The 12,659-nt window shown below is 49.1% G+C and overlaps 1 protein-coding gene across 2 annotated transcripts in view; it reads left to right on the forward strand.

Moving 5' to 3' along the window:
• Positions 1–6,986: 6,986 nt before the first annotated feature.
• The window catches only part of FGF14 (fibroblast growth factor 14), a 413,252-nt gene continuing 407,579 nt past the window's right edge, over positions 6,987–12,659 (forward strand). The window contains exon 1 of one of the 2 annotated variants that reach the window (XM_008492642.2): positions 6,987–7,210. In XM_008492642.2, coding sequence (XP_008490864.1) covers positions 7,003–7,210 — 208 coding nt within the window. In that variant the 5' untranslated portion in view covers positions 6,987–7,002. The remainder of the gene's footprint in view (positions 7,211–12,659) is intronic. The other variant, XM_030469325.1, reaches the window with a different exon arrangement.

Below are 12,659 nucleotides of genomic sequence, written 5' to 3' on the forward strand. Positions count from 1 at the left end.
GCATTTGAAAGTGGTGCCAGGACCAGGTTTGCTTAAAAATGAATGCCTTCTGCTCTAGTACCCATGGCACTGAGTTGTTTGCATAACAGGCATCTCAGATTTGCTACAGATTATGGTCTCTGCAATGACTTATTTGTGTTTCCACAGAGCAAAAAACTGCAGTATTAGCCCCACAAGGTAAACAGGGATGTTGCCCTGTCCCCTGCTATAACCAGAGCATTTTCCATCTGCTTGTACATTGTGGGGTGGCCAGGGGTCTGCTCTCCACAGTTTTGTTTAGTTAAGCACAGGCTCTGTATTGAAGCTGATTGGAGTCAGTACCAGGACAGCCCCAAACAGCACAGCCATGAGACAGCTGCGGGCAGAAAAGCTCATTCTGTAAATCCCTCACTTATCTCTAACCCCAGTGCTTTAAAGGTGGCCACTGCCACCTGGGTGCTGCAGGTTAGGCAAAGACGAGTGTGGCCATCACAACCTGCTTAGGCACATCCGCTGCAAGTCTGGTGGAGGGAATTTTAATAGGCATCCTGAAGATAAAGACCACATGCAAACCTACACAGGTCCCTCCTGCATCATATGTCACCCTCTTTTCTCGATTCTGTGTCCTGGCAGACCGTCTGCATTTAGCTCCTCATTTGGAAAAAGCAGGGAGGTCACATACTCTGGTGGACTGATACAGGCTACCCAGGGAAGTGGTGAAGTCACCATCTGTCACACCCCACAAGGTGAGTGTGGCACTGTCACATCTTACAAAGTGAGCAGGGCTCCTCAGAGGTGGGGACCCAACCCAAAATAACACATCCCATAGAGTGGGTATGGTGTTATGTCCCACAGAGTGGGCATGGGCAGAGTTCCTCACAAGTGGGGGTCAGCTCAGGGAGATTTGGACTGGACCTTTTTGCTCTCTAAAGTCCTTCAGAAGGGAGCTTAGGTGCAGCTGGGCCCAATCCTCCTTTATTAAGCAATCTCTTGTAATAAGAGATTATTAAATTCATCGGGATTATGTTTGGGAATTCTTTGTGCTGTACTCCAGGAGTAGGATTATTACCCAGGAGGTTTGTACAAAAATTCAGTTTTACTTAAAAGTGAGTAAGATTATAAAGCATGTCAGATTACAACTAGTAGAACTAGGAATGATGGTACTGTCAAAGCAATGGCTTTCAAATAGCAGAATTTAGCAAAATGGTACTTACAGAGCAATGGATTTCAATTTAGCAAAACTTGAAATTGTCAAAACAGCAAGTTACAACTAACAAGACTTAATAAGGAAAGGGGCTGTAAAACTTTATAGTTAGAAACTATATTGCCCTCATGTGCCAAGATAAGGTTAGAGAGATAAAGAAAAAAGGAAAAGGCAACATAGAATAGATATCATCACCCTTGGACCCAGCAATAATCTCGCCAGGAAGTTGAACTCCTTGGATGATGGGCTTGCATCCAGCATTTTGAGTGTGCCTCTTTCTGTCACCTGGCCCCACCTTTTTTGAGGGGGGGCTTGACGTATTTTGTGCAGCCCAATGTTCACTTGGGCCCCTCCATATGGTATGAGTGGGCAATAACCCTTATTTCTGCACGTGCCCTCTTCAGTGGCTTTACCGGGGGCACACACAAGATGTCACTCTGCCTCCTCAGGGTGCAGCTTGCCTGCCTCTGTGCCTTACCGAGTAAGGACAGTGTCCTGCCTGTCAGGGTGGCCATCAGACAGAGCTCCCCTTACCAGGCCAGTGTTCAGCTTATCGGGGTAGTCACTGAAGGAGGGTCTGTTCTTGTGATAATAGGGCCCTGTTTATCAAGGTAGTTACCTACATGGGGTCTCTCCTTGAGAGAACAGAGTCCAGATGGCTATTGAATGAGGCCTCCACCCAAGTGCAATGTCCATTTTCTCTGGACAGCTGTTTTGAGATAATTATTCATTTTGGGATGCTACACCATCCCTGGAAGTATTCATAAAACACCTGGATGTGGCACTTCAGGATATCATTTAGTTGGCATGGTGAGGTTGGGTTGATAGTTTTACTTGATGACCTTACAGGTAAAGTCCAACCTTAATGATTCTGTGATTCTATTCTGTGATTCTAGGTTTACAGCTACTGGGCCTCACATTTGTCAGGGGAGATGTCCACACAATTAAGGCATGCAGGAGCCTTTCTTCTATGAACACATCTCATGTTTTTTACACACTAATAAGTGAATGAAATTTTGTCTAATGTGGGGCAATACTTGAGCTGTCCAAGTCTGCTGTTTCTTCCAAGTAAGTTTTTATTCTTTCCTGCAAAGACAGACTTAGTCTAGGCTCAGCCTTTGGCTGTCATTTTCTGAGCCCAGCATACCAAGGTCTTCATCTTTGATTAAAGTTCTTTGGCATTACTATATTAACAACAACAAATTGTTCAGTAAGGTCGTCTTGGCATCTCTGTGCACAGCATTCACTTTTCTTCCAGTCCAAAACAAGGGTAACAGACCAGGGTTTCCAGACTGGGTTTCTGTGAGTTAAATCACCTCATATAACAGTCTGCATCATGCTCACATCCCACCCACCTCCCATTGTCTCCTTTCTTTCTCAGATAAGAAATGCCACTCTTATACTTCTTCAGGAATTGGCACTGGGCTGAAATTTGTAGACCAGCATGTTTTAATTTCTAAGATCAATCAATGTTCAAACTCACCCTCCTCATTCCCTCAGGGCATGTGAGAAGTCAAAAAAACTACTGTGAAGTATAATGAACTATAATGAAGGGTTACCCATATCTCCAAGGATGGCAGGACTCCACAGTTACAAACATTTAGTTTGGGATACAAGTTTCCTACGTACAGATAACTATCACTGGCTGGTTTAGGTGCTGTAGGATGTACAGAGTGACCTGCAGCTCCAGAAGGTCCTCGGTCTCCTTTAGATCCAGAATCCTATCTGCCATGCCTTATGTGGCAAGATCTCCAAGGAAGCCTCAGATGACACCAGATGTCTTAAGTTTCAGCAGCCAAACCAAGTCGCAGATCTTAATGGACTATAATTGAGTATAACCATCTAGTTCCTAGGTAGATCTCTAGATGTCTCGTTCTGCAGTCTCAGTCTCACTAAGTGGTAGTTACAATCTTCATATTTTCTAGATTATATTGGAATTATATTATATATATTTTAGAAGACAAAGGATTTCACAGTTGATGTGTAACCTATGTATACCAAAACTTTGGCTTGGGAGGGTTATTCTGTCCACAGTCTTACTGACTAATATATAAACTGTTTATATGGTAGGTGTGCTTTTACATCTCAGGAAAACTGTCTCTGTTCTCAAAGAACTTCCAGAACAAGGTTTTGCTTAATTTTTCTTGCATAAAGAAAAATTCTTGCATTAAAAAAATTAGTCCTCTGATGCCACCAAGAGGATGGGTTACCTGGAATTTGGGTCTTCCATCACTACCACCCTGGACCCCCACATAGAGTCCCCAGGTAATGACTTCCCAGACCCAGAAGACAGGGACTCTTCCTGGTATGCTGTAAAAAAAAGGAGCCCTACATTTTGTTACATTCTACTCTCCAAAATCTGTAATAGTATCTACAGTCAGAGGTCCTTCATGGCACAGCCTGAGTGACCAGAAAACTACTACTATTTTATCCTTTTCCCTGAAACCCTTGGAGGAAGAGTTTACCAAACTAGGCAAGACTATGTAGATTACATTTTCTTCCATGGCTGAGTACTTTTTATGTGAATATGCCTTTTCAAGTAAAGTCTCATTATTTTGTGATCTTAAGACAAGGCAATACCCTTGAGGGAATTTTCCTTTTTTTTTTTTTCCATATTGTTTTTTCATTTGTTCACTTGCACATTGTACATAGCAAAGTATGAAATCTACTTTTGTTTGTGAATCATCCCACTGTGATAAAATGCTTATACCCATTTCAGTGTCAGTTAATGATAGGCCATTTGTAAATTAATTAATGTGTTGCAAAAATATAATTTATATTTAGGGTAAATAGGTCTAAGTATATGTTTTAGACCTTTTAAGATTGACACAACATATTTTGCCAGAGAAGGAAAGGCTTCCTCTGTTATTTTCTGCATTAGGTCAACTCTTTTGTCAAAAGGCTAAGCTTTCCATGTCTTTGACTTGCATAGAGGAATTCTGATTAAATCCTTGGTCTTCCTCAGGTATTCCTCTGAAAGCTTGCCAAGTTTTTGGGACCTCTTCAGGGCATTAAGTTGCCAGAGAGGCAAGGTGAATGTTAGCTCTCTCAGTTGAGATAGCTCCTGTTCTCACTCCAGCAAACCCTAAATCATGTATCACCATCAGAACCAGACCCCTTCAGTTATATAGCCACAATTCCTGACATCTAAATGAAGATGAGATGCAAAAAAGAAGTTTTGATTTTGTTTAGAAAGTAGGGAGCTGCATGCTAGCCTGAGGGAGTTATATAAACCAATTACTTGGGTGGAAAGGCTGTTAATGACTTTTTGTTTTTTACAGAACACAGGCTGTTTCCAGCTATATAACATTGGCTCTTATGGTCAAGGGAAGATAGACACAGACCTCAGATATTTTTGGAAGACTCTAGATCAATTTTATGTTTGTAGGGAGCAGTGACATACGAGCTGTCATGAATAGCACCAGGGCTGCTATGAACTCCCAGCCAGCTGGCTGCAAGGTGGTCGGAGCCAGCTGATCCTCCCCATGGCCCATGTGCTGCCTGCACTCTGGGAAGGACAGCTTGCTAGCTCAGCAGGCAGCACAGCAAGGGGATGGGGCAAGGGACTAAGCCACTTCTTTCCCCTAGCTTCTTGGGTGACCATGGTCTCACTCCCTTCCTAAAATTTCTTACATTTTATCAAGGAAACTCTTTGCAAACTTGGCTGCTTAGAGGTAAGCACCTACTCCCCCTCCTCTAGTGTTCTGCAGACTCTACGGGTCACTTCTCATAGCTCAGCCCTTCATTGCTCTGCACTGTCCTTCATCTCTGTAAAACAGGGTGATGATGTTTAAACACCATGTAGGCAGGGGTCTGGCAACCCAGCAGTTCACCTTGTATGTAGGAATGCAGAGTCTTACTGAAATTAAAACTAATGGGACATTTTCAGTTCCCGGTGGTTCTCATGCTGACCAAATGTTTACCTAAGAGCTGCCCAGACAGAAATCCTCACAGGGGAGGTAGAGCATGCACTCAAACCCCTGCAGTGTTGCACTTCCTGGAACAATGGCAGCTTCCACAGGTTCAGGAGAAAACATCATTTGACCATGTCTGGTTTAATACTAACAGTAAGAGAAATGTCACAGGTGAAAACAGTGTCCTGATACTTTTATTTTTTAACTCTCTCACTGAAGAAATTTAATGGTTAAAAAGCAGACCTTTGTCCTAAGAGGTAAAGATGACAAAGAAGGTGGATATCGATGACTTGGGCACTGACAGAGCAGGAGAGGGGAGAACTGCTCACTGTCCTACTTCCATCACCTTCTTTTTCTCCTCACACCTTCTTCTCAGCAGCTCCTATCTGCTACTTCCTCGTTGTCTTTCCTCTCATTTACTCATGTTCTCCATCCCATCACTTCCAACACCTTCCAGTATCCACACAGCCCGGCAGAACACCTAAAGGGGAGAGGGAGAAAGCACAGCATCAGCTTGCAGCTTTGCCATTGCCACCAGTGCCATTTGTGGGTGCAACTGATTGGGCTCAACAGGAGCAGAGGCTGGGGAAGGCTAAGGAAAGGGCAGTGCCCCTGGATGAGACCATGGAGGGAGTTGGTCGGCAGTGAGCAGCACCCTTCAGGATCTGGTTCACCGTGAGTGGTATCAGTCAGAAACTGACCTGTCCACCTTTGGATCTCTCAACTTGGCTGAACGGTGCGTGATTTGAGGGGTTGTTTTGGCCTCTGCAGGTATGATGTTGCTCTTGGGAACTCCAGTCATGGCCCAGGACTCCACCGAGCATGATTTAAAGCTAACATGAAACATATGGAACTTGCCTCTGCTGAGGCAGTCCCCAGACCCCACTAGAACACTTTTTGTTACGTTGCCAGCAGAGACAGCATCCCAAAACACCTCCGTCTCGAGGCCGCCTTGGGCACCCGAATGCCCTGAGTACCTGGGTACCCTGGGTACCCTGAGACCACGGCATGACCCAGCCGGCCAAAAGCCGTGGGGGGAGGGCAAGTTTCCAGGGGTCACTTCACAGGGATGGGTGGAAGTGCTCAGCCCCGCGGTCGCAGTTCGGGGGCCACGCCGAGCCGGGTCGTGGCCACACGTGGGCAGGTGGGGGAGAGGCTCGGGGGTGGAAAGGGGGGGGTTCGGTGGTGTCGGCGGGGTTGGGCGGCTCCTCCTTCCCCGGCGCCCGCCGGCGACTGGGCGCCGAGGCTGCGGCGCGGGGCGGCGCGGAGCGGGGCGGAGCGGAGCGGCGCGGAGCGGGGCGGGGGGTGCTGCCTCCGGCGCGGCGGTGCGGGGAGCAGCGGCAGCCGGGGCAGGGAGGCGAAGCGGCCCGCGCTGGCGAGGGGCGAGGGGCGGGAGGCGGCGGCGGGACTGCGGGGCATCGGCGGGGGGCTGCGGGCGGGGTCCGCGCCCGCGGCCGGCAGGCGGTCTCTGCGCCTCAGCCGGTGGTTCGGCGGGTGCCGGTGGTGCGCTCTCCCGCCGCGGGGCTGCACAATGGCAGTCGTTCAGTAGGATGGATCCTGTCGTGGCTTTTGTTCTGCAGATCCACCCATCCTCCTAGCAGTCAAGTACCAGGCTATGGTTTTCTCTCTGGGGATCTTCCTTCCGCGTTTTGCCGGTGTCTCTGATGAGGTTTTGGCCTCGGCTGGGATTGCACTACCTTACTTTTCGTTTGGCTTCATGCTGAAAAAAAAAAAGGGATTTTCTGTGATTTTCTCTCCACGCTTTTGGTTCCAATCCAGTGTTTGATCTAAGGGGAATAACCATTCAGCCTGGCTGAAAAAAAAGCATCCGTTGAAAAGTCTCAAAGAAATACACCACGTGAGGAAAAAAAACTGGGAGAAGATCGGAATATAATCATTTTTTCTATGATAAAACTGGTGCCCCTCTTCAGGAGAACTGGTCTCAATTTATTATTATGCAACCACAAGGATCTCTTCTTTCTCAGGGTGTATAAGCTGCTGGATTGCTTTTCGCCCAAATCAATGTGGTTTCTTTGGAACATTTTCAGCAAAGGATCGCATATGCTGCAGTGTCTTTGTGGCAAGAGTCTTAAGAAAAACAAGAACCAAACTGGTAAGCAATACATTGCACCGCGTTGTTTTTCTTTTATGCTATCCTGTCTGTTGCTCGCCGAGGTAGATCTGCAATCCTGCTGAGGGGAGAAGGGGGAAATATAACGAGGCCAGCGCGGACATGCATGTGCATACGTGTATGAATAGGCGAGGAGCGTTTCGGATTAGCTTCAGCCAGTGTCACCACGGAAAAGAAAAAAAAATATATAATCAAAGGCGACCCTAGCCCAGTCCGCATCCCTTAGTTTCTATGTTCTGTATTCAAAGAGGAAACTTTTATATCCCTGCCCTTTTTGAGGGGAACCTGGTCGAGCTCAGCTCCCGTCCCTGATGCGAGCCCCCCGTGCACACCCCCAGTCAGTTTTGGGAAGAGGAGCCCGGGTCTGCCGGGCTGGTGTGAGGCGGCCCTGCCTGCGGTGGGTGAGCGTGCCGGGGCTCAGGTCCTGCACAGCACTTTCTGATTACCTTGCAATGTGTCACCCCTCACACACCCACACACCCACCCACCCGCTCTCCTCCCTCGGATTTCTGAAGTCACGGCCGACCCCGGCCCCTGGTGCGGGCATTCCTTGTTCCCACTCACCCCTCGGGACTCTAGGCCGGGAAGGTAGACGGGGGTGGGGTGGTGAGGAGAAGGGGGTGGACACTTTCTTGGGGCTTGTGCCCAGACGGCAACTCAAGCATCTATGCGAAGCGGCAGCAGCACCGCCCCGGTGGCTGCGTCTCTCCCTCCGCCTCTCCCTGGCGGGATGACCCCTCGGTGCACACATAGGTGTCTCTGCCAGCGTCTCCATGTCTGCCTGGCAGCCAGGATCATGCGCTTCGGTTCTTAGCCCCGGCTCCGAGGGGGAAACTTGCAGTACATTACATAAGAAATGCAAATGCAGGTGCTGTGGGCCGCCCGGTCCCCGGGGGTCATGCTGCTGCTGTTGCATCCCTCTTGCTCAGGGCGTCCGTGCGGCCAAGCCGGCGGCTGGGCGAGCAAGGTGGGCAAGGAAGGATGCTCGGCGGGCGGGAAAGCCGTAAGCTTTTCAGGAGAAATATCTGGCAGCAGGCTCTGGTCTCCCTTTCTTTCCCCCTGCCGCCCTGCTCGCTCCCCCTGGCCGGCAGGTTGCCTGCAAGCACCTGCGTGCCTGGGGAGGCGAGAGCCTGGGCTGTGAGGGGAGGGATGCGCTTGGTGTGTGTGTGCCGGCTGCCCTGCAGTGGCAGCTCCCGAGCAGGAGGCTCCTGACGCTGGCACTGCAGTGTAGTAGATCATAAGCTCTCATTGCCTCTCTGACACCCCAACATCAACAAGCAGCAGCCCTGGCAGCCCGCACCCCTCTTCTCCCCGGCAGCCGGCGTGAAGGGTCCTGCTTTGCCTAGCTCCGGGCCGGTGCCGAGAGGCGAGGTGGGCGCCTCAGGGGATTTTTTTTCTCCTCCGCCCACCCCCACCTCCCTCGCTCCCGTTTGCCAGCTCGTCTCGCCCCCTTTCCTCCCCGCTGCTGCCGCTGCAGCAAAGAGCAGCCACTTCTTAGCATACCAAAGAGGCCGAAATGCCCCGCCGGAGGCTGCTGCGCGAAGTGCCCTTTTCTTCACTCGCCCCTTGGTGCTACAGCCAGATGCCTCCCCCAGACGGGGGCAACTTCCAAGCCGTGTGTGTCCCCCCCACAACCCACACCCCACTCCCCGGGGCGGGATGTGGCAGTCGTCCACTTTCCTGCAGCCCCTGGGGACGGTCCCTCTCCCCGTGCCCGGGCCGAGCCTATAGGGTCCATGACCGCAGGGAGTTAGCAGAACCCCGGCGTGGCTCTGCACATTGCCCTGCCCGCCCCCACTGGAGGGTCCCTGCTCCAGGGCCCTGGGTTCTCTGGGCGAGAGGCGATGTTCCGGAGGAAGGGCTGGGGGTGCAGTGATTTATAGACCTTTCAGTTTACATACCGGGGAGTTGGGGGGAGAGGCTTATTAAAACGCTGTTTCCCCTCGCCAAAGACCCATGTCCTTTCTTTGCAGAGGGTATTCTCAAACGTTTCTTAAAGCCCAGACGTGTCCCTCGAGGTGCCAGGGCCTCACATCACACCATTTCCCCTCCCCAGGGACTTTGCCGCACTTGTCCCTCTCTGCACGGGACGAGTGGGTTTTGGTGGCAGGAGTGGCACTGTACCCCGCCGCCATTGCCACCCTGCCTGGGGAGGGGGTTCCTGGAGGGAGGCGAGATGGCACCTGGAATGAGCAAGAGTGGGGGGAAAGCCCCGGAGGGGCATGAGGGGGACGAAGGGGAGGGAGGTAAAGGGGGGTTGTTGCTCCCCGCTGCAGCGGCTGCCAGGGGGGCACAGGGGGTCGTAGGTGTAGGAGAGCCGAGCACCCCCGGGAAGGGGTCGGGGGGGGGGATCGTGCGGCTGCCGTCGCCGGCAGGTCCATGGTCTCGCTTTTCTCCCGCCCAGTTTGCGCCGTGATTCCGGGTGGAGAAGCCGGGACGCGGAGCCCATCCGAGCCGCATGCCCCGTCCTGGTACCCTGTTCCCTCTAAACTGCGGTTTAGGTGGTAGCTCGGCCTCAAGCGCTGTTGTTCTGGGCGCACATCATCTCCGTCCTGGCAGCGGTCGCCCGCGGCAGAGCAAGAACCCGGTGGTGCCCCGGGCCATGGGGGGTCCCGTCAGCGGGCAGCTCCTCCCGGGGGAGACGGAAAGCTGCGGCACGGGGTCCTGCTACATCCTCTCGAGCCTTTAGCAGCCCCCTTTCCGGCCAAAGTTTTCAGGAGTGATTGAGCTTTTTGGTCTCAAAAGGCACCGCATGAGCGAGCAGCTGCGGCTGATCAAACCGTGCGGAAAATCAAGCAGGTTAGGCAGCTACCGCTGGCTGTAATTTCAGTTTATTTAGTTATTTTCGGCCTTGTGCACTCCTCCCCCTCCCTCCCCCCCCCCTTTCAGTAGCTGATCTTTTTCCAGAAACGGGACTAAATGGCTCTTTTCCAGGTGTTTTCTGACTTGTATTTCCTCTCCATTGCTGGCTGCAGCCCTCCCCTTCGTGCGATGACCACGTCTCGGGGCTCCCTTGGCACCCTCGGGGGCACCAGCCACCCCGGCTTGGGTTTACTGGCACCAAGCTGAGCTCTGGTGTGAGGAGCAGGGAGGGATGGGGTGTTGGATGGGGTGTGTGCAAGTCTCTGGCAGTGTTGCATCAGTAGCCTTTGTTTTTAATTTGGTGACAGTTCTCCTAATGGCCAAATTTGTTTCCAATTTGATATCCCATAAAGAGGAGTTGCCTTTGCTTGCTACAGTTACTTATATTTCTTCAAGCGGAGAAAAACTTTGAGAATCAATAGGTGTGGCTTTTTTTGCATCTACTGAATGTTTTTGAGTTTTCTTGAGCTTAATAAATAGTACAACAAAGACCCACTTACTTTCTGCATCCTGTCCTGCATGAAAATATTTGCGATGTGTTCAGTTCCCTGAGCCTCACTTACTTTTGTAATTATTTCCATCTATTTCTGCCATTCCACCTTGTGATACACATTGAGAGGACTGCACAAAGTGTGAGACAAGGCACTTGTTCTCCTAAAGTTAAAAGGTGCTTGAGACCATAAGGCCTGGGCCAGGGCTGGGGGCTTTACCCCCTTCCTGAGGTCCAAAACTGGGTCCCTTTATAAAACTATAAGTTCAGGCATGGCTAAGTCATGGGGAGGGTTTGGGTCACCAGGGGAAATAGGAAAGGAGGGTACCTCTGGGTGTTTTTTGAAGCAAATACAACAAGTGAGTAGATTTGTTATTTTTTTTTTTACCAAATGACAGCTGTTAGGGTGCCCATGGGAGATGAGTTTGTTGGCTGGAGTACTACATGCCACCATGGCAGAAATTGCTATCACATTTCACTCTTGGTGGCAGCCCAGCAAACGGAGGATATATCGGGTTTCCTCTCCATTTACCTCCATGGAAAGGCATCAGGGGTGTTGACAGGAGAGTAGATTGAAATTGGCATTAATACAAACATGTCCCTGATTGATGAATTTGGTTTCTGTTAGTGTCAATCCTGTATTAATCGTGCACACAAGAAGAAGAGCACCTGAAATGCGGGCTGTGGCTGAACTGGGGTCTTTGCATAGTCTCTCCTTAGACTTCTCTGTAATCCAGCCAGACTGTTCTTTCATGGTTGCTTATAATTCAGAAAGAAAGTTTCAAAGCACAGCCATACAAGACTGCATCTTTTTGAAGCAGGAGCTTGGGTCCTGTCAATAAAATATATACTGTATGTGAATTCTGAATTCTTAGAATCTGAATTCTAAGTAAATTGGTCTCCCTGCTGCCTTCCTTACTCATAGAAAGCAAAGCTCTCACCAAAAGAGGGTATTTTGCCTCAGGAAGAACTGCAGAATCGGGTCCTTCAGGTTTCTTTCAAGTAGAAGCTCTGACTGCCTAAATACCATTAAGTTCTGAACTGCTAATCAAGCTGTGATGTGTTTCTCTCACTCAAATGTAAAATTGCCTATTTACATGTACCTCACCTACTGAAGTTTTATCCTCTGTGGAATACATTTCCTGAATTTATACAAATTTAATTATTCTTGATCAAATTAAATTGCATATTCTACTTGTTAAGGGGTGAAATTTATGCCTGCTCATGCGTCTCTCTACTGTGATAAAATGCTTGCACCTAATTCAATGTCTGCTAATGACAGGCCATTTACAAATGAATTTAAATATACAAAGGATGACTTAGGGAAAATATGAAAAATGTATTACAGATGTCATTGGTTTAACTATTTATATGTGTGCAGTTTTCGTTTGAGTGTGATACTTACCTGCTTTGATTATGTTAAATATAGCAGTTTTGAGCTCCAGTTCCAGTTGGCTTCAGATTTAAATAAGGAATGATTTAGATATTGAGAATTTGTCCCTTTGCAAATATTTCCTGTTCAGTAAATGCCTGTAAAACTATAATCTGGAGAGGAGAGAGTTGTTTGGAACTGGAAAGCAGTTTTTCAAGAGTACTTCAGAAAGCTAAAGAAATAGGAATCAGGGCATTACACTGACTCTGGGGTGGTATTTCACTGTTGGTGGAGTTCCTACTAAGATTATTGTATAATCACTCAACATGGAGAATGAAACAGTGTGAGTCTTGAATGTGGTTGGATAAATGAAGTGGCTGCGTGCAAACTGAACTCTGCTGAATATTTACAGTCATCTGCCCAATGTGCCTGTGAGCACTGAGTCACTGTACAGAAAGAGTCTATGCAGTAAAAAAAAACAGTGTACTTGGAAATAAACTTTTCAGGACTGGGGCCATGTTTAGTTCAGAAAGAGGGTGCTTGTTGCACAGAGTGTGTTTCTACTGTCAGAACAAGTGAAGCACCCAGGAAGGAAATCTTTTTGTTGGAGACTATGTGATAGTGCTCAGAGGAGTATATTTATCTTCAAAGTGTCTATTAAAAACAGTATTGTGTTCTCAAAGTGTATTTTTGAAATCCTGAGCCAC

The sequence above is a fragment of the Calypte anna genome, chromosome 1 (assembly GCF_003957555.1).
Source record: "Calypte anna isolate BGI_N300 chromosome 1, bCalAnn1_v1.p, whole genome shotgun sequence".
Taxonomy (NCBI): domain Eukaryota; kingdom Metazoa; phylum Chordata; class Aves; order Apodiformes; family Trochilidae; genus Calypte; species Calypte anna.